Raw genomic sequence first — 23,171 nt, forward strand, 5'->3', positions numbered from 1 at the left:
AGAACCGTGAGAAATGGCACCATAGCAAACCAATCTTTAGACATCGATGGGTTATGACAGTCAGAGAGGACTACATCAATAGATCACGCATGGTGCAAATTAGTAGAGATGGATGTGAAACTTTCTTTTAATCGATTGTATGTAGGCTAGCAAACGACTAAACCTAACTTGATACCATGTTAGATTGTGAAAATCCATATGCATTAGTATATTTAATAAAGAATGTTACAAAATGAACCCTCTACTATACATGACTAAATAAATAAACATATTATTTAACAATAATAACCCTTTAACATATGCACTAATTATTTAAATTATTAAATAACATAATATAAATAATTTAATATATTAACTATTTATAAAATTTAAAAAAATATATAAAATAAAAAGCTATCATGAATGTACACAACATTAAGGATGAACTTTTTGTAACTGTGGAACTAGATTACTCAAAACAAGTTTGGTTATCGGCACCAGGTAATTGGATATCAAGTGTGTCGGTTACAGGTCCATCAGGTTTGGGTTAAATCGGGTCTAGTCTTGGAACCGAAATTTGAATGGCCATGTTTTTGATGTTGTTGCATGTGTCGAATTAGGCATGTCCATGCTAAAAGCTAAACCTCTTGCGTATGGCTGTCAGTTAGGTCATCCACATCAGTGCAATGTCACTAATCTTTCAATTGTGCCACATTAGCTTTGCAATAACTCCTCACATCAACGCAATAACACTCATCTTTCAAAAGTGGTCCCCACTAGAATATCAATTAGTTTATATATATATATATATATATATATATATATATATATATATATATATATATATATATATATATATATATATATATATATATATATATACTCAATAAAAATAGCGAATAGTAAATTAATATACATATAACTATTTATAATTCAAATAAAAATAGCTAGACGTTAGAAAACATGAAAATCCTAACATTACGACATTGATCAGGTTATCTTCAAATGTTCCAATTCCATTCAACAAATTCATTTGCAATTAACGGTTTAAAAGGATTGTTGTGTATCCTAAAAATATTTTGATCAACAACAATGAAAATTATATAAAAAAACAAAATTAGTAAAATTTAAAATAATAAAGGATTTAATTTTCATTTTATTAATTTAAAATATATTTATATAGTGTAAACAAATATCGAGGATTCAAAATATTAAACAAAAAAAGTAATTTATATTTAAATGTGGGGCCTATTATCATTTGCAAGCCTTTCAAATTTGAAAGGAGTAATCAAACGTGGCACCTATATTGGATCCTAGTGGCATTGCAAAAGGTTTGAAAGGCCTCGATGCAGATGGTCTTAAGCTATTGCAAAAAAAAAGTCGGCTTTCTTTTTTAACTGCGATCGAATAGGTTTTTGATCGGCTCCAAAAAAAATCCTTCATCACAAAGTTACCAGACAGTTGAAATAAAAATAAATAAACCAAAACAGCCCCTAAAAAAATAAAAATAAATAAACTAAAACAGCCCCTATTTATTATCACAGTACAACTCTCATATCCTATTTTCTTTTATACTAGTAGGGTCAAAAATTAAAAAACAGATTTATATTATTAATAAGAATTAAGTTTGTTTAGCAATATTTGTAATAATTATTTAAAATTAAAATTAATATAATTTTGTAAAAAAGTATATAAATTTGAATATATGTTAAATAGAAACACAATCAATCCATCGAAAATTAAATATGAAGATAACTAAAATACATCTTTGAATATGTGAATGATTTATGAAGTGTGAGGGCAAATCAATATTTTTTGTAATGAGGGAGGAATCAAGAAACACCATGTGGCGTCTATTAAAGTCTGAAAATGAAATATCAAAACAAACTGAATATTATGGATTACAATGCTATATAAAGAATAAATTATTTTAAAAAAATGTTACAAAAAAAAAAAAAAAAACATAATTGTTAGAATTTAATGGGTAAGAAGCAGTTATAAATTCCTAAAAACTTCCTTATACACAACATTTGAAGTTTTGTTTGTAAGTCTACCATCCTTATCTAAAATTAACAATTTCAGTCATTCTCTACTTTGAACTCTAGATAAGGCAACATACAGTTGTTCATGTGAAAAAACAGGATCCTTGAGATACAGACCAACCTTTGATAACGACTGCCCCTGACTTTTATTAATTGTCATTGCAAAACATACAGCCAATGGAAATTGTCTTCTTTGAAATTTGAAAGGAATTTTTTTTTTTTCAGATGGACTTAAAGACATTCTTGGAATAAATGTTTGTTTTCCGATATTAGTTCCAGATATTATAATTGCCTCAATAACACGTTTGTCAAGAGATTTCACTTGTAGTCTAGTGCCGTTACATAATCCATTTTTCTGATCAATGTTTCTTAGTAACATAACTGGAACACCGACTTTTAGAATTAACTTGTGATTTGGCAAACCTGATACCTTAAGACCATTTAAAATATCAGGGGAGTATAAATTGGGATCAAACTGATCATGAACAAACTCGGATTGGCAAAGAGTATCTGAACTTAAATATTCTACTTCTTCTCCGGGAAACAATGCTAACAAACGATCATTGATTTGTTGGACAACTTCATTTTTTGGAGCTAGTATAGCTCTTTCTTGAAAATAACTCGTACCGTTGAAGTTTTCCAAGATTGAAGGATATACAAACTCAATTAATGAACCTATAGGATCATGTGGATCACTAATGAGAATATCATCCGGAACATCAATAATCGTTTCACCATCGTTCAAACCACCAACTTTTCCTTCTCCTATGTCCAAAAGCCAGTTTGCAAAATTTTGTATTTTTCGAATATCAGATGGATCCTTTCCAACGGTTAGTCTCATGTTTTTTGTTAATCTATGGACTTTGCATTGTTGCCATATATATGAAGAGCTTAAAGAAGCATTAACGATATTTTGTCTGCTACCTCCTTGAACAACAGGTAGAATCTGCCTGAAGTCTCCTCCAAAAACAATCGCTTTCCCTCCAAATGGAATATATGAGTTGGTAGACTTATCAAACTTACATACATCTCTCAGAGCTCGATCTAAAGCTTCAAATGCATGTTTGTGGACCATAGGTGCTTCATCCCAAATAATCAATGAGCTTTTTCCTACTAATATGCCGAGTTCACTATCAGGCGGTATCTTACAAACAGAATACTCGGTAAGATTCAACGGAATTATAAACCGAGAGTGTGCTGTCCTACCTCCAGGCAATAATAAAGATGCAATACCACTTGAAGCAACATTTAAAACTATATCACCATTACATCTAATTGCTGCAGATAACGTCTTCCAAAGAAAGGTTTTGCCTGTTCCACCATATCCATAAACAAAAAACACACCTCCTTTATTATCATTGACTGTAGTCATGATATCAAGAAAAATATTGCGTTGCTCGTTTGTTAATGCATGAAACATACTATCAAACTCTTTCTTTAAAAGCGTTATGTCATACTCCAGCTCCTCCATGATAAGTCGATTTGTTGAAGAAGAAACTGTGTCGGAATCAGGGTAAGGCATTTGTTTATAATGTTTAAGACTCGTGTTGTTACGAAGTAAAATCTGTTCGATCTCGAACAAAGTCAGGTTTTTGAGTTGATCCTCATTGAGTGATAAACCTGTAAAAAATGAACAATATGTCAAAAAGAATATAATATTAACCAATTTAATGGTAAAAAAAATTATACCGTGCATATTTAAAATATATATAATCCGTTTTTACATATAATGATACGAAATTATAATACCTGGAGACTTTAATCTACGCTGTTGGTTGTAAAGAATACCATCTGACAAGTGTTGCCATGTATTTTCCCAAACAAACTCTGGTCTACCCAAACTGTTAGACATTAACATCGTAGCAAATAAGAAACGAAGATAAAAACCAGTTCCTGAATAACTTGCTTCCTTAATTGCATCAACGTATTCTTTGTCATCATCTAAGAGGCCCAAAGCATAGCATGCATCTCGAAAAGTAGGAAATTCTTCACCGTTTACCGTGCGAATTTCTTCAAATGATTTTGGACCTTTCACTTTATTTAAAAGAATCCGTAAGAAGTAAACTTCGCCAAGTTTAGGTGAAACAGAGTGAATCCTTCCTATTGAACGCCCAATTTTCCTTGGCTTCCACAACTTATCATCAGGTTTCCAAACAAACTTTGTAGGAAATTCAACATATGTAAGTTTTCGTGCATCTTTATTAATTTTATTACATTCCATCCAAGATGTGAACATAGAAGAAGCAACTGAAGGTTGTTCAAGAACATCGTCAATATCATCGTCTGCGGCATATATGACTTGTTGTTGATCAGGAAGATGAAAAGGTAGTCGCATCACAGAAGGATATCGGTAATGAACATCGTATTTAAATATTCGCCATGATGCTTCACATGCAGATATATATCTACAATCATAATAATCTTTTATTTCATCGACAACCTTTTCGTGATTAGAATCAACGTTGATGTCAATAGCAATTGTAGCTCTATCTGGACCTTTGTTTATATATTTAAACAGATACTTTATGGAAGATCCCTGATTGCACCATTCAACATTAATGTGTGCCTGATATCTTTTCAACAGATATTTGTTATATGGAACAACACTTCTATTGTCTAACTTGACACCTGATTTTTCGACAAAATATCCATTGTTTCTTCTCATATATAAGGGATAACCGTTGACATCAACCGAAGAATGATCACAGAATTTCTTTGGAAATTTTTTCGAACATTGCTTGTCAACCATGCATGGACAATTCATATTTTCAGCTCCACAAGGACCATGTATCATGAATTCACTTACAAGTGAATACAATTCTGGATCTTCATTGATATTTGGAATCTCAGCAGAAATAATCATATCAATATATTCAACAGTAGGCCGCTTGGAGTTAGCATGCATAAACAGACAAATATGACAATGTGGCAAACCTCTTTTTTGAAATTCAATCGTATAGACCACTGCAAATTAATTTTATAAATAAGATAATCTTTGTACTGGATGAAATATATTTGCAAATAACCAAAAATATTAACAAACTAAATAATCATTATAACAAAACTATTAGAAATAAATACAAGTTTTATTACCTCCTTGAACAATGCCGAAAATTTTATTTTCCCGTATGTCTTTAATCAAAGCATCGAGCTTTATTTTGAATAGCCTACATAAGATATCAGGTCTATCTTCTGGATTTAGTGAAGTGTTATGAAGAAACCTTTTAACTTCAGGCCATTTTGGATTACATGTAAAGGTTATGAAGAAATCAGGATATCCAAACCATTTACATAAGGACATGGCATCAAGGTAGTTTTGCATCATATAACGTGCACCACCAGTGAATGAGGAAGGTAAGATTACACGTTGTCCAACGTTGGATATATCTTTATTCCCTAGGTTCTGTTGAGTACGTAACTTTTCATAAGACTCACATCTAAGAATTTGTTGTTTGCTCCTTATGAAATGTAATCTCTCACTTTCAATCATAGTATAAGCATCAACCAAAAACTGTTGAACAACCTTTTTGAATTAAGAATTAGTGAAAAATATTGATCCCTGTCTTGTATTCTATAAGAAAAAAACTCTCTCATTGTACAATTGGGCCTCTTGCTGTTGCTTATTGGTGTAATACCTCGATGTGGTATGTCAACCCTGTAACCATCATCACCATATGGAAACAGTAGTGGATACTGAAGAGGAAGGTATGATGGATGTAATTCACTAATACGCCGTAGAGAACCTGATGACGTTTGAACAACAATATCTCTATTATCAATTGAATCACCAATATCTCCAACAATTAAAGCGGCAACCTTAGAAGCAGATGGTAGGTTGTATATCCTTCCATCTTGGTCCCTTCTTCCAATAAGTCTCAACTTGATATCAACATGAGGGTTTTGATGAAAACAATCCCTAACCATTCTATAAGACTGAACCAAGACATTATTTGAATCCAACGTCAACTTCAAATCTTGTATAATATCATTATCAAGGACAGAAGAATTTGACGTAGATCGTTGATTATCTCCACTGCAAGTAACATGAACATATAAACATAAGATAAATAAATAATATAATGTTGATGAATAAGATATCTATTAATGTGATAATTGTGAAAAGTGTACCCAAAACATGTCCGTCTATTCGCGATCTCATTATCAGTATCGTATATGTATAACTGAGAGAATTTTGGTTTTAACCCATGTTCCGGTAAAAGGCTTCCGATACTATGATAATTTTGACCGCTAAGTCTAAAAATGTATGGAGCATTTCCTCTATTGATTGAGGAATCAATCTTTCCACCCATTGACGTAAAAGAAAACATAGAATTGTAAGAACGAATGTTCTTCATGAAGTGTTTGCTTTTAGAATCTCCCGATGTAAAAAGATGGGCATAACTTGAAGGTGCATTCTTTAAAGTTGGTAGTTCAACTTTGCCATAACCACAACATAAAGAATAATTTTGACTCTCATTTTTTTTACATTTGATAGATTCATCTTTCCATAATTTTGCAAAACATGTTTGGCATACAACAATCTGATCACCATGATCCAAATAATCTGTCAATTAAGGTTGACATAAAGATGTTAAATTTGTAAGTTTATATAAGTGAAAAATATTGAATGAACAAATATAAATATTATATTTGTATCAAAATTACCTTTTGATATACCGTTGTATATGTTTTGCTCATTTTGACCATCGATTTTGTCTTGATCAGATCTCAAACCAAATATTGGAATAGGAGTTAAATTTGGCCTTTTTTTCTTTGCTTTATTATTTGGATTAGCTAACAGGACTGAAGACGATTTTGATGTTATTGTAGATGATTTGTTGGATGTGTCGCCATTTGAAAATACAGAGAATTGTCTAATATTTGTTAACGGCGAGTGACAACTATTATTGGAAATATTCATGGCTGCGGAAAAAATTGAAAGTATACATTGTTAAATATGATACAATAATAATATATGTTACAAATTAAAATGGTAAAATAAATGAGTTACCGTTGGAAATGTTAAATAACGGAGTTCTAACATTTAAATGTGATGGAGGAGGTTGTAACATTGCTTGTTTTGATGTATTTGAACTTGTTTTTGATCGGTATGTGCTTTTATTTCGATGTACAACTCCTTTGAATTCATATAAAAAAAATGGTTATCAGAAATGTAAAATTGTTTAATAATTATTTTAATATTATATGAATATGAATATTGATAAAGAGATGATATAAAAAGACGATGATGTAATAAATTTTATTACATATATTTAAAAAAAACTTAAAAAGTTTAAAAGCAATCAAGTACGTTACCGTTTGAATCCAATTTCATGTTTGGTAACGGTGTCTGAAAACTGTTATTGGGAATATCGATGACTGAGAAAAGAAGATTGAAATGTAGATTATCAAATATGATACAATAACAACATATATTATAAAAAAATATGGAAAAATAAATGAGTTACCGTTGGAAATGTTAGATAACGGACTTCTAACATTTAAATGTGAAGGAGGAGTACGTAACATTGTTTGTTTTGACATATTTGCGCTTGATGTAGATGTGGATACACTTTTATTTCGATCGACAACTCCTTTTAATTTGATTGGAAATAATATCTTATTAGAAATGGATAAATATTAAATAATCTTGTAAATTTTTAAATAGTATATGAATACTAATAATGATAAATAGATAATATAAAAAAATATGGATGACAGAATTTTTATTTTACAGATTTAAAAGAGAGAAAAAAAAGTGTATAAGCAATCAAGTATGTTACCGTTTGAATTCAATCTGATGTTTGGTAACCGTGATTGAAAATTGTTATCGGAAATATCCATGACTGGTAAAAGAAGATTGAAGGTATACATTATTAAATGTGATACAATAAAAATATATATTATAAGATAAAATGGTAGTATAAATGAGTTACCATTTGAAATGTTAGATAACGAAGTTCTAACATTTAGACGTGAAAGAGAAGTTTGGAAATTTGATTTTTTTGAAACATTGACACTTGATGTAGATGCGGATAGGTTTTTATTTGGATGCACAACTCCTTTGAATTTGGCTGCAAAAAAAATTGTGATAACAAATGGATAAATTTGTAATAATAATGTAAGTCCCCAAAATATTCTATGAATATTAATATACAAAAAGACATAATACAAAAAATGAGCATATGAGAAAATTCAATTTAGATATTTAAATTTAAATTTAAATAAAGAATAAAGAAGAAAAATGTATAACGAATTAAGTAAATTATCATTTTCATTTATTTTAAAAATATGTGATGTTGATGTAGTTGTATGGATTCATTCGGTCGAACCTTTTTTTTTATTGTCCAAGTATAATTTTCTTATTCTTCTTTTCTCTGTAGCCTGAACATGATAGATATTCCTATTTGAAGCTGCATAATCAAATATACACACATGAAATAGTTATAATTCAGATTAAAAACATTGATAAAGAAAGTTGTAAAATATATAATGAACGTACCGTTATCACCAGGGTTAGTAACATTTGTAGAAGTTGGAATTTGACTGACTGATGTAGTGTACGAATGTAATTGTTTTGTATTATCTAGATAGAAATTATTTAATTTTATCTTCTTATTAGTCTTAAAGGAGTCCATGTTAGTAGTTGCTATCTGAAATGGAACAAAATATATAACTTTATACAAAAACATTATATATTGAAATTTATTGTCAAATTTAAAAATAAAAAAAAATGTTGTCGATTGAACTTACGTATGACATGAAATACTAAAGTACAATGCCTTTATATGTAATGTTTCCGAATTTTGTTGCAGATATAATTTTTTTTGTACTGTATTGTTGGATTACATTTTTCTTTCATTCTGTTATTTTACTTTGTAACTATTGGAACTAATGTTTATTATGTTATAAAAAGATAAGCATTGTTGGAAAAGATACTATTAGGGAGGATGATTTTGATGAATGACTTCCAATTCCATAGTTACAGATTATGATATATCAAGGATATTAGGTCTAAACATATTAAAAGAAACTATATACCCCTGATGTGAAAATTACCAATATGTCCTGGAGTAGTAGGCAGATAAAAAGATAAAAAACAAACAATGACAGCATCAGTGGTTCAAGCATATCAGGATAAAAAAAAACAAAAAAAAGATAAGATTGCGGTAATTGGAGAGGGCATTTTCGTCCATTGAACCTAATTATAAATTGTTAGTTATTGCAAGAGGTAAGCAGTGAAAACAAACATTCATACAAAGAAATGAAAATCTGAAATAAACATGCTAACAAACATTCATGGGATTACATCTTAGTGGTATGTGCTTTAATGGTAAACAAATCTATGTTATTTTGGGCTTCATTTATTACATCACAAGGAATTCCATGGTGAGGGCATTTTCGACCTTAGCATATATAAATGTTGTTATGTGGATTGTTTCGAATTTTATTGCATATATATATTGTTAATAAAAATAAAAGTGTTGAGATAAATATAGAGTGACATAACAAAAAACAGAGAATTGGACAAAAATAACAAATGTTTAAGTTTGTCAAATCCATGGCGCAGGCATTTTTGACCATTGAAGTTAATTATAAATTTTTACTTATTGCAGGAGGTAAGGTGTCACAACAAACATTCATACAAAAAAATCAAAATCTGAAATAAACATGCTAACAAAAAATATATACCCCTGCAACAGGTAATGCCTTTATATGTATTTTTTTCGAATTTTATTGCATATATATTGTTAATAAAATGTTGAGATAAATAGAGAGTGACATAACAAATCTTTAAGTTTGATAAACCGAGTGAGATAGCAAGAACATAATAAGATCAAACCCACCTAATAATCAAATTCAAACAGGGATTTGTCAAAAAACAGTGATTCAAGCATATCAAACCGACCATAAAGACCCTGTTGAATGTCCATATTCATATTATTGTCCTTAATGCCTGCTGCCATATTCAGATTACTGTCTTTAATGTCCTTTACCGAGCATATAACGAAATTTGATTCAAGCATATCAAGTTCATAAAAAACAAAAAACAGAGCGTTAACTGTTTACCAATCGATAACGTACGTTCAATACTGAGAAAGGGGACCGATAGATGAACATAACATAAGTTTTTTATCGTTGTTATGATCGTATGTTTGCAATTAACACAGTTTTTTCCCACAATTGATAATAAGAAACTTACAGAATTACTGTTGTTAATGTCCTTAATCGAGCATATAACGAAAATTGATTGAAGCATATCAAGTTTAGAAAAAACAAAAAACAGAGAATTGCATAAAAATAAGAAACTTACAGAAGGATTGAAGTTGCCGATTGAAGAATGATTCTTGATTGCTGGAACACAATGTGTCGATGATGCTTGATTGCTGAAGTGTCGATGATGCTTGATTGCTGGAACACGATGCAGTAAATTCCGAATCTTATTCGTATGTTTCAATTATATATTGAACATAATAAAATCCAATCGACCCAACAATGAAACTTAAATGTAATTGATACTCTTGATATTGATACCATAAAAAGATGTAGTTAATCGGGCATATAAATAAAATTGATTCAAAATTACATTCGATTTCCATCCATAATCGGAATTTCACATTGAAATTGCCATATTGCCATAATGCCATATATATTTGGATTATTAATCAAATCAAAGATTGTAATAGTACGTGAAACCAATCAGGGGTAAAAATGGGATTTAACATTGACAGGAATGTGAATTTTTGGTAGGACAGAAGTCAAAAATTCAAACAATCGTTTTATTTATTAATTTATTAATTTATTTATTATTTATTTATTTATTTATGCTTCCAAAGGACAACGTTAAGGCAAAGAAGTATTTGCCAGTTATAATAACATACCAAAAGAGCAACATACGAATTCAATTCATATTACAAGCCGATTGCAATTTGACTTTCAAAAAAACAAGATTAAAAAACCCAAAAAAAAAAAAAATTCCATCATATAATGTCTTCAAATGTGTTTTAGAAACCACAAAACCAGCTCTTCTTTCTTCAAAGGAATACTCAATAACCTCTTCAGGAACAATCTCCTTTATCAAAACAGGGGTAGGTGTAACAGCTGTTTGCATCGCAATAGAACCCGTAGTATATGGGGTGGAGGGTAAAATCGGAATTAAATTTGTTTTTGGAGTTCTATTTGTATTTTCATCCTCTAAACCAAATATCGTAGTTTTAGTAGGGGTAGTAAATGGCGACATATTGTTATTGTTATTTTGAAATGTTTTTTGTAGCATGTCGTGTTTTTTCTCAGCTTCTGTTGTGACATTAGGGGTAGTTTTGGAAGAAATGGGAGAAAAAGGCTTGCGGAATCCATCGCTTTTTTTGGTAGGACGGGAAGTAGTAGGGGTAGTTTTGGAATTGATATCCGGTTTAGGAGTTGCATGACCTAATGATAATCTTCTGTTGCTTGTAGTATTAATTTATGGAATTTAAATGATTGAAATTTTAGAGCTGATCAAAAGAATTGACAAAGGGCAAAATTGACATTTGATGCATTGTTTATTCTGTTGCGTGTTCAATATTATGAGAAATCTCATTTGACAGCTTGATTACAATTTTTTTTAATACAATACCTCAAATAATATCAAAGCACATTCCCAAGAATGCATGCACCAATATACCATTTTATTGTGAAAATTATGAATATGTCCATGTTTAAAAAATGATCATTATTTTGAACAGGAATTTATTGAATGTATTCAAATTTGAGACATCTTTTTTATAAAGCAAATATACTGATATCTTATAACACGAAAATGAAAAGTAGAATGTTATTGATTGTAATTTTTTTTATTTTTATTGCAAATATATTGGTAAAAAAATCTGTAAAAACATAATGGTTTCCTTCAATTAAAGTATCAATAGACACACATAATTTAAAAGAAGATTAATCTAATTACAGCCATAACCCAAAAAATAGTTTTTTACAGTTAATGAGAGAATGCTGAATGTGATAGATGAACCTAGAAACAACACACGTTTTAGAGTTATGTTGGGCATTTAGTTGGTTGTGTATTTGATGGAAACTCCATTGTTGCCCATAAATTATTCCAGAGCTATGTACTTTATTTATGTTATCACTTTAATTTCACCAGAAAAATTATTTATGAGGTTAAAATGAATACATCCTTGCCCAAAACCAAAAATATCCCTTATTAGTATCTATGATTGTAAATACAAGTAATGTAATTTAGTTGTATGTAATATACTTATTTGTATATGCTTGAAACGAACTAATACTTGTCAAGACCACCATCGTTAAATAATTAGTATATTTCTGATAAGACTCTTTAGAAACATATTTCTTTGCTTATTTTACACATAAATACACAAACATATATGCCACACATTTATTAAAAGAAGATTAGTCTAATTACAATGATAACCATAAAATCATAATCGTATTAAAATATAGAATACCAGCGAAAATAAAGCAAGAAGTATCAATGTTTGAACAGTGGACACCACAAAGAGCAATACTGTGAAAGAGAATCCAAAAAAAATCCAAATTCAAGAACATTGTTGATTAAAAAAAGACAATCTGAAATTACTTTTCAAGCTTTGGTATTAATAGACCTGTGTTGGCATCAACTTTGGAATTCAATTGAGGGACCTTGGTGGACGAATTCACATTATCATAATCATCAACATCAATGGTATCTCCAACATTTCGTTTTTTTACTATTGTTGGGGAATTATACTTGAATGGACTTGTAGCTTCAAATTTGTCAGGCAATGTTGGGGTCAAATTATCACCTGTTTGCGATATCGCATCCTTAAAACAAAATGTTGTAAATAGGTTTAGTAATAAAATATCAACAAAAAGTAATTTTTAAAATAGATTATATAAAATTAAATAATGTAAATTTATAATATAACCTTTAAGGACTTTGTTTCTTGAGATACTTCATGAGATGCGATTTCTGTATCATCAGCATTTGCAGGACTACCTGCCTGATTTAGAAATTTAAATATTTATATAATTTGTGGGACATAGCTCTCAATCAATATAGATTTACAATTTATTAGTGAAGATCATTAAAAAAAATATGCATCATAAAAAGTAATATTAAAAAAACAAATAAAAATAATATATAAATACCTCGACAACTAACTTTTTTTCCAAAGCATCGATAACGTTACTATCAACCGTATAGCCAAGTATCCCAAACCGATTGTAGTTATTGGATACATTAAAACTATTAACATCTATCTTAAAAGCCATCTTTTTATGCTCCAAACATTTGAGGTCATAAGGATATAATCTTGGATTATCCCCAGCCTGGAATAAATGTGTTATATAATATATTTATGTTTAAAAGCACATTAATATAAAGAAAATACAACAAATAACAGCAATTAACAAAACAAAAATTATAATTATGTTATACCTGTTTGATTTTATCTATAAGATCACGTGCGCGTTTTTTGACGAGTCTATAAGCATCTCTATCGAAGAGAGTTAGAGTGATTGTTCCAGAATCATCTTGCACACGAATAGGTATTTTATACCTATAAAAAATTCCCACATAAATAAACATTAAATATGTTTAATGGTTAATAATGTAGTTAAGTTGTTCAGTTAATATTTTCTTAAATGTAAAAAAACCTTGGAACAGAAGAGATCTTCTTATTTTTACAATTATCACCATTGCATTTTAAAACGACACTTGCATCACCACTATCTGGACCACTAAACACATCTTCTGTTTCAACTTTCTTTCCACAGTTTGTACACGCATCATAATACCAATCAATATCTTGGCGAATACCATAAATGGTCCCGACAATGATATATTGGCCGACCTAAAAGAAATCAAAACGATCATAAAAAACATTATAATTTTATTATCTGTTAAATAGAAAACAATATCACATCAATACAGATAAAATATTCACATACATCTTGTGGTTCTATCAAATCGACAACATTTTTAACTTTGTAATTATTCAAAAAGTCATCAGATTCCGAATATGATTTAGAACTTTCAACAGTCAAAGAAGCAGAAGGGTTTTGAAGTCCTCATAATCCAACCAAGCTGTTTTTAATTTAGGAGTTTGAAAATAAAATTATAAAATTATTGAACAGAAACAACAAAACGATGAATTATTAAAATGTACAGTTACCTATCTGTGAATGTAACAATTTCGGGAAGATTAGCATTTATGAACATCCGTGTTTGTTCATAATAACTGTTAACAGAAGGTGTTGCTGATGAAACAAAATAAAATAATATATAGAATGAGTAATATAAAAGACTAAAATAAGGTTGATTGGTATAAAAAATTTACCGTTATAGACATTAATTCTTGCAAATTGCAAAAGGACAATCACACGACCAACTTCTTTATGAGCTTCAAGATAAGAAATTAACTGGTATGCAATATCTCCAAACAACGTAACGTTAACCTGCAAACCTCTGCAAAAATAATAATGGTTAAATGAATATATAATACTAAAATTCTACATGCAAGTTGTAAAGTAATGAATGTAATATATAAGATATAAGATATAAAATATAAGATATAAGATATAATATAAAAAAAGTTTTGGTTACTCTAAGTTTCTTATTTGTAAAGGCAGCCTATGTAGAGATTTGCTGACATCACGGGAATCAAGCTTTCCTAATGAAACAACTTCACCAATAATATCTACAAAATGATAATACAGAATGTCAAAATGATGTGAATTTAAAGAATTAAATATAATATACAATCAATAAGGAGGGAAATTACCAATTGATTCATTAGATGTAGCTGTTGCAGAGATAATTGTTTCAAAAGAAACAAACGAAAATCCATATGTTGTTTTGGATTGAAAGTGTAGACACTCGTTAACAGTTGTTCTTCCATGCAAATTTAACTTGGAGGTTACATCACTTATTTTAAAAGTGTATTTGTTAGGAGCGATAGTGGGGGACCGGATGTAAACAACTTGATCTTCTTTCAATTTGGACTCAAACCTTTGAAAATCTCTTGGATACACACTTGCTCGGATTTTTGTACACTATTCACATAGGGTAAGAATATTATATAATGTTAAAAAGGGAATTTTTAATAAATATAAATTGGTCAACATTGAAGATAACATCTTCAATGATTGAGTTTGAATAATATTATTGGAATGATCAAATAAAAAAATGGTTTTGAATAATGCTATTAAAATAGTAGATTTTACCATTTCATCCATGAGTATCATCTCAATTGATCTGACAATAGTGGGGTTGCCATCTGAAAGCGATTTCCACAGCCGGATGATAGACACTTTTAGTGTGTAATCATCATTCATATTGTCCAAGTCTCTAATGAAAGTAATCTTTCTTTCTGCCATTGTCACTATAACAGAAAAGTACACAAAATAATTACAATTATGTGTATGGAGTACTAATAATATAAGAACAAACTGAATAATACAATATGGTTATATTGAAACATTCATACGAAGAAAACAAATTCTGAAAGAAACATGCTAACATAAACTATATACCCCTATACAGCATTCATAATTAAAAATAATAATGATAAGTTTGATCTGTATATGATTCCTTTGTTTGAAAGAAAACTTCAATTTACTAATATACCAAATGTATCCTTATTAGAAAGAGGCCCTTAAGTTGGATTTGTAAAATTTAGTAAAAATAGGTAAAAATGTTAGGAAAATAAGTCAAAATTCTGATGGATTTAAACAATGATAAAACATAACCTAAACAGGAAAATCAGAAAAATAGGAACCAAGTAAGATGCTAAATTTGACAGAAAACAAAAGTTAAATGCTATAAACAGTGGTTCAAGCATATCAGGATTAGAAAAAAACAAAAAAAAAGATAAGATTGCGGTAATTGGAGAGGGCATTTTCGTCCATTGAACCTAATTATAAATTGTTAGTTATTGCAAGAGGTAAGCAGTGAAAACAAACATTCATACAAAGAAATGAAAATCTGAAATAAACATGTTAACAAACATTCATGGGATTACATCTTAGTGGTATGTGCTTTAATGGTAAACAAATCTATGTTATTTTGGGCTTCATTTATTACATCACAAGGAATTCCATGGTAATGAATTTATTAAAAAAATATCGATGTAAAATTTTGCAATAGTAATGGATTTAAACAATGATAAAACATAACCTAAACAGGAAAATCAGAAAAATAGGAACCAAGTAAGATGCTAAATTTGATAGAAAACAAAAGTTAAATGCTATAAACAGCCATAAAACAGAAAGTGCAAAGTGTGATTCAAAATTTATATAGCCATTTTATAGAAATTTGACAGAAAATGAAATGCTAACTGTTTTGTTATAATTACTTGTTTGAAAGAAGCATGCTATAACAGGTAAATAACTGAAAACTAAAATTCTATATTATGGTAGACAAAGGGTGTTAATGGAATTGTAAGTAAAGTTTACTGTCGTTAATGTTTGCTGCCATATTCAGATTACTGTGTCTAATGTCCTTAACCGAGCATATAACGAAATTTGATTAACACAGCAATCGAGAATCATGGCCGTACATATACACAACCAGAACCAAAATTGATAATAAGAAACTTACAGAATTACTGTCGTTAATGTCCTTAATCGAGCATATAACGAAAATTGATTGAAGCATATGAAGTTCAGAAAAAACAAAAAACAGAGAATTGGAAAAAAATAAGAAACTTACAGAACGATTGAAGTAGCCGATTGAAGAATGATTCTTGATTGCTGGAACAATATGCAGTAAAGAATGATTGTTATTCCTATGTTTCAATTATATATTGAACATAATAACGAAAATTGATCTTGATCTTGATACCATAAAAAGATGCATTTAATCGGCCATATAACGAAAATTGATTCAATAGTCCATTCGATTTCCATCCATAATCGGAATTGCACATTTAAATTGCCATATTGCCATATTCAGATTGATAAATTCCAAATCTAATTTAAATTAAGTTCCGATTCTAATGTTAAGTTCCGATTCTAATTCCGATTCATATGATACGTGAGACCAACCATGGGTATAATTGGGATTTTACATTTGGAGGAAAAGGTTTTTTTGTATGACACGTGGGTAACCGGTTTTGTTTATTAAGAAGGGAGATGCCTGTAAGGCTGTAATGGTAAATTAATTGGAGATGGGTTCCTGTATATATTGGAGAGTACAAATCATTATGTTGTAAACCATGCATTATTGGTTGCATAAATTTCAATAACTGTATCCGGAAATTGTCACGTACCTTGAACAAGTCAATACATTAAAGACATTAACTCATTTATTTCTACATTTGGCCATTTCCCGTTCCAACCCCAAATCCAGTTCCAAGCGGTCCATTTTGGTTCCAAAAACTGTTTACCCGGACCCGTATTTGGAAACCGAGTCAGAACCTAATATCAGTCCAGTTCCTGGTCCTACTAATATTCAAATTCCGGTTTTTGGGGCTATTCGGGTCGGGTCTTGACCATTTACATCCGTATTCTTGACCACAGAAAATTATCATTTATGATTTATGCAAGTCCCATATACTCGGTTTGGATCTTGATTACGAAGTTCTTGAGGAAAAAAGTCAAAAACAGATCTTTGAACCGATTTTTTAAAAACACAAATCAAATCAGAAACATTATCATTATATACTTATGACTTTTAAATTCGAAAAATTCTAAATTTATATTCGGTTCATAGTCCGGTTTGGAAATGAACAGGTTAGAACCGGGTCCACTACCCAATGGACAGTTGGGCAACCCTACCCACCTAAGTCCGAAATCAATGAAACCAAAAAGACAAAAAGTATAGTCTACAAATTAATCTTGAATTTTAATGGAAACAACAAACTATTACAACTACAACAAAGTAATCTAAATACACTGAAACTTATGCAAAAAACAACTAGAAGGCAGCTTAATTGAGAAAGAAGAAGGCAGGTGCCCTGTTCTTCTTATGTAATCTGCTCTTTCAGAAGTTTTCACTGCCTGTTCATTCAAATTCACCTCCGCTTTCGCTCTTTTCTCTTCAGCAATCCTCCTCGTCGATGCAAGTTTGTTCGTATACTTCTCTTGTGCTCGGGATTTCAATCTTTCTGCCTTGGCCTAATCAAGATTTCACAAAAATAAAATTATAAAAGAACATATAAATAATCATTGTGTAGATCTTTTGACTCTGTAAAATGGTTGGTTATTGTTCCAACAACTCTGTCGTGTTGTGTCCAAGGAGCATGATATGATGTGAGATTTAGATCAGGTACACAGTGGCCCATAGGTGTCTGGCATAAAGCCAGACAAAAAGTCCAAAATCCACATTGGAATTGAAACTCCCACACTGCACTGTTGAGACTCGAATCTTTAACTTTTCCACAAGTATACCACCTTGGAACCAATTGCAAATTCATATTCATATGATTTGGATGAGCATTAAGATCAAAATGTTACCTCCATTCTTTTCATTTCCATTTCGGCTTTCCGCTTTTCGTGATTCTCCCATGCTTGTATCTTCACTTCTTCGCGTTTGTATCTAACAATCATCACCATAAAAACATACTATTAAGTCTTCACGTACAATTTCATTAAGTAAAGAGTTTTTAGGATTTTATGGATGCGCGTTTTGAAAGAATTATTGTGATTTGAAGAATCAGAATCAAATAATTGGATACTTATGTGCTTAAAGCTATGGGTGGTTAGGTAATTTTATTTAGGTTAAATACAAGAAATAGCAATATACTTTTGTTTCTATCACAACATTGTAATGACGTTTGTTTTGTTATTAAGGCATTGTACACCAAAAAGCCTAACAAATTATAGTATTGTACTTTTCTTTTTTCCAATCAGGATATTACACTTTCAAAATTCTACCCAATTATAACACTGAAATTTGCTTTGTATCCAGACAACATTGCTACAATTACATATATTTTTCAATGTACAATGTTGTAACAAGACAAAATGCAAGTAATATGATACAATAAACAAATCAATGAAAGTACGTTGCAACATCACTTCAAAAATGCAAATAATATCTTTCATTTAATCTGTTTTATATTTATCTCAATAATTAATTTTCTCAGACCAACTTCTTACTTGTTTTTTCATACCGGATTGATCTTAAATCATTACAAAATCAAAACTATTATTAAACACTCTAAACCGATTATTGCAACATCACATCAAAATAATTACTTTAAAAGCTCATCTAAACACCCCCTTAATCACCCACCGTATAAATGGGTTTTCTATAGAAAAACACAAGTTAAATCACATATGCTATATACGTGGGACCCATCATAAGTTAAGGCTGCAATTGTTACATAGGACTTGAAAATAATTGTATAAACTTTTAGTGTTATTTTGATTGACAAAAGAAATACAACTTTCAACTTTTGTTGACCACCAAACACAGTACAAACTTACAAACTGTTATGTTATTTGTTATGTCCATTAAAAAAACTAAATGAATTTAAATTGAGGTTTTCATAAAAAGCATACGAATTTAATAAAAGGGTTGAAAAAATGTTGTCACCTTGCCATGTACTTTGCACGTTCGGCTTCATCCCAAGCCATTGCTCGGTTTTCAAGAGGATTAAGCTTAGCATCTTGATGAATCGTTTTGTTCTCAGCAATATTTGGGTCGACCCTTTCTCGCCCAAATCTTGTGGGCCCACCAACATCAGCACCATTTGGTCCAACCGGAGTCGAAGACCCAGAGGCTACAGGGCTCATGGCTCGAACCGGTGTAGCGGTTCTTGAAGGCTCCTGGCTAGCCATTGGAGTCATTTCGGTTCCCATATCTCTAACACAAATCGATCTAACTATTGTCCCAGGGTTCTCATTAGATCTCCACAATGAATCATCATGATCCATTTTTTTTGTTTCGATTCCTCCATCAACTCCTTCCTCCTCGCTACTTGGGTACTCTTTTTTAGGAACAGGTGCTATTAATCTTCTATCATCTGCGTTTGAGTTACGTGGTGGCGCGTGGTTTGAGTGAGCCTTGTCTCCGCCTCTAGATAACTTGACTAACCATTTCTGGGCATCGTCCCATTTTGATGGTGTCGGTTTGCCTAGAGCTGTATGGTGCCGATGACCACCACCACCGCCGGCGCCGGAAAGTTCATGACTTGACACAGGATTCACGCAACCCTTGTCGTCAACTGACCTCATCTTCACTGATCTCTAAAACAGACTTTTTTTTTTTTTTTTTTTTTTTTGTAATGAATTAAAGAAAAATACCCATATTCTAGATTGGTAAAAGGATCAATATTAACAAATACAACTACACGGATCTAAACACATTGACGCTTTACAAGTAGGGAAAACAAGAAGACACAGGAACCTTAAAAGCTAACTTCAAAGTGGAAGAGCAGAAGAGCTCAAGTAAACCACTAAGCCACATGCATTGGCCAATTAGTTTAAGATTCGAGTGAATCAGTGGAGCGAAAAGCTGAAGACTTGCAGAAATTGACAGTTTTACTCGGATCAAACCTCGCAATTAAAAAATATATTTATTTTTTAATCAAGAATCTACTATATGCTTTCTGAAAAAATGCTTCACAGAGATGCAGGTAGGCTGTTTGATAAAATGACTCAGAGAAACAAGAGAACACCCAAATTAAGAAGTATGATGAATGTGCATGCTAACTTGAAATGCAAAAAAGCCAAGAAACAGAGGGTTTGATTGGGGAAAGATTTTAAAACTTTTTTAAATATGAGAGTATGAAATCTGCAGAGAATAAAACCTTGAAAGTAGGTATTGATTTTGAGAGTTGCAGGTTATAATACAATAATGGAGAGATAGAGATCTGATCCACCAAACAATGAGAAAAAACAAGGAATTTGTAAGTTGATTTTTCCAATGATGGTTAAAATTAAATGAAAACCAACAATAAAAATCAAATCTTTTGGCATAGAAAGTTGCAAACTTTAATTACTACTTACTACCTCCATTGAATCTTGGGAAGTGTTTCATGACACTATATATCATTATATATTGTTGTACTGGCTCTGTTCTTCATGTAAGATGATGTTGGGGGCAGTAACATATTACCTCATTTTTTGTGCGGCTGACATTTTTAAAGAAATCGTACATTTAGGTTTAAAGTGTATTTGGTTGTACAATTTTTATAATATAATAGATAAACAACAAGTTAGATCCGGATCGGATCGATTCGAAAACCGAAAATCATGAATTAATTTATGTGAAACCGGACCGTTTTTGAATGTATCGGGTCGGGTTCGGTCCAGTCTAGTTTCGGGTTTTGGACCGAATTAAACTTTGACAGTGTTATTTAATATTTGAATTCGAGTAAATTCTTTCGTTCTTAAAATATGTAGAATGTAAATAGGTTGTTTTCATGAAACATTTTTTTCAATGCAATTATAAAGGTAAGTATTATTGTGGCTTTTGTTTGAATTTGGGATATATGTTGAGTTCGTGAAGTACTTGATATGATACTAAGTCATTTATGAGCTTGTATAATAATAGCACTTTGATTAGTTTTTAACGAGATGAAATATTTTGAAGATTTACATAATTATAAGGTTTTTGTGTAAGATAGTAAAGTAAAATGTAGAGATTTAACTAGGAATTTATAGGGAAAAATGCAGAAAAGTCCAACCAATTATACATGTATATGATGAAAAACCCTTATATTATTTTATGTTCAGAAAAACCCTTATATTATTATTTACATTTCAAATAAAACCAATTTGTAGATTTTGAAGAGAAACGACCAGCTAAAAATATGATATGATATACATATCCCTTATACTTCTTCGATTATATGTAAAAACATGTCAAACCGAAATACATTTCGATTACTTTCACTTGATTGTATTCTCTATATGGTTGATTTTTCCCTCCTTAACTAATTGTTTTTATCCTAATTAAAATCCGTGTCATATTGATAGACAAAAATGTAAGCGACATTAGATTTTTAGTTGTCAATTTCTCTTAAAACCCCGTATTTTGGTATTTTTCGAATGGTAACTATTAATATAAGGGTTTTTCTGAACATAAAAATAATATAATGGTTTTTCTGCATATACATTTATAATTGGTTGGGCTTTTCTGTATTTTCCCGAATTTATAATGAAAACTTGATATAAATGTAATATAATGTTAAATGAATTTCAAACATAATTTAAATGGATTATTAAAATGATAATTACAAAGTGATGAAGCTTAGTTGTAATTATTTTAATTAGACCAAGCTTTATGTCAAGACTTGATACATATCAAAGGTGCTCATTTGATGTTTATAGATAAACTTATGTCATTGATCATTCGTATTTTGTTTTGTTTTGTTTTGTTTTTGTTTTTTTTTTAAACCGGCAAATAGAAGGTAACCCGACCCGATGGATCAGGAATGCCTGGCGGGCCACCAAGAGGGACACCACTCACCACCAAAGGGAACGAAGAATCGAACCCACGCCAATCCAGGGAAAATCCCCCAAATATGCTCAGCCAAGAGTAGAACTCTTGACCTCACCCACTGAGGCCTATAACCCAGGATGCATCACAACCAGCTAGGCTGGTGATCATTCGTATTTTGTTGATCTTATCTGTTCTTCATAAATAATGTTGTATTTGCCCAAAATATTTTTGATAATCCAGATTTTACATTTTAGAAATCTTACAATATAAAATTAACTAATAATTCAACGTCATTGTCTATATATTTAAACTTATGTTGATATCTATAAAATGAATTAAGGTGAAAATATTTTTCAGTCCGGTCCAGGTTAAATCCTGTATTTTGGGTACGGTATGGTCCGAACCCAAAACCTGATTATTGGTAAAAATAAAATTTGAAAACTGACCCACTAATATGAATATCTGGACCAACTCCGGTCCGTTTTTTTTCGGTTAGGTCCAACGGATCGTGTGTTCATCCTTTCTTTATAGTGTTTTTTATCAAATGTTTTTAGTTCCAAATACATAGTTCTCTATACTCATATAACGATTTTTGTTTAATTTAGGATTAATTTTTGCAATAAGTCGATAATACAAGTTATACAAAGAACAAAAAATTACTATATCCACCACCTTTTAAGTTGAAGATTTTTTTATAAAAACTGTTATGAAGATGTTTTTTAAGGGTAAATTAATAAAAGTTATTATGTTTTTTTGTTACC

The 23,171-nt window shown here is 30.5% G+C and overlaps 2 protein-coding genes across 2 annotated transcripts; both read right to left on the bottom strand.

Annotated features, from left to right (window-relative positions):
- Positions 1-2,061: 2,061 nt before the first annotated feature.
- On the bottom strand, positions 2,062-15,395 carry LOC145068109 (uncharacterized). The gene is made up of 28 exons (XM_079015094.1): positions 15,243-15,395; positions 14,801-15,071; positions 14,623-14,716; positions 14,357-14,484; positions 14,192-14,276; positions 13,968-14,049; positions 13,674-13,870; positions 13,456-13,576; positions 13,167-13,346; positions 12,944-13,018; positions 12,616-12,839; positions 12,485-12,543; positions 11,035-11,450; positions 10,938-10,955; positions 10,336-10,461; positions 8,524-8,674; positions 8,354-8,434; positions 7,958-8,095; positions 7,805-7,867; positions 7,338-7,400; positions 7,033-7,158; positions 6,687-6,944; positions 6,150-6,585; positions 5,765-6,054; positions 5,657-5,676; positions 5,115-5,544; positions 3,771-4,985; positions 2,062-3,641 (listed from the first exon to the last, which is right to left on the bottom strand). The coding sequence occupies exons 1-28, from the start codon at positions 15,393-15,395 to the stop codon at positions 2,062-2,064; spliced, it is 7,080 nt and encodes a 2,359-aa protein (XP_078871220.1).
- Positions 15,396-17,826: 2,431 nt separating this feature from the next.
- On the bottom strand, positions 17,827-21,095 carry LOC145070371 (uncharacterized). The gene is made up of 3 exons (XM_079017303.1): positions 19,558-21,095; positions 18,474-18,555; positions 17,827-18,134 (listed from the first exon to the last, which is right to left on the bottom strand). Exons 1-3 carry the CDS (start codon positions 20,196-20,198, stop codon positions 17,904-17,906), a joined length of 954 nt encoding a protein of 317 aa, XP_078873429.1. The 5' UTR covers positions 20,199-21,095; the 3' UTR covers positions 17,827-17,903.
- Between the last annotated feature and the right edge of the window lie 2,076 nt (positions 21,096-23,171).

This window comes from Lactuca serriola, chromosome 8, assembly GCF_051521515.1.
Source record: "Lactuca serriola cultivar US96UC23 chromosome 8, Lser_US96UC23_V15, whole genome shotgun sequence".
NCBI classification, from domain to species: domain Eukaryota; kingdom Viridiplantae; phylum Streptophyta; class Magnoliopsida; order Asterales; family Asteraceae; genus Lactuca; species Lactuca serriola.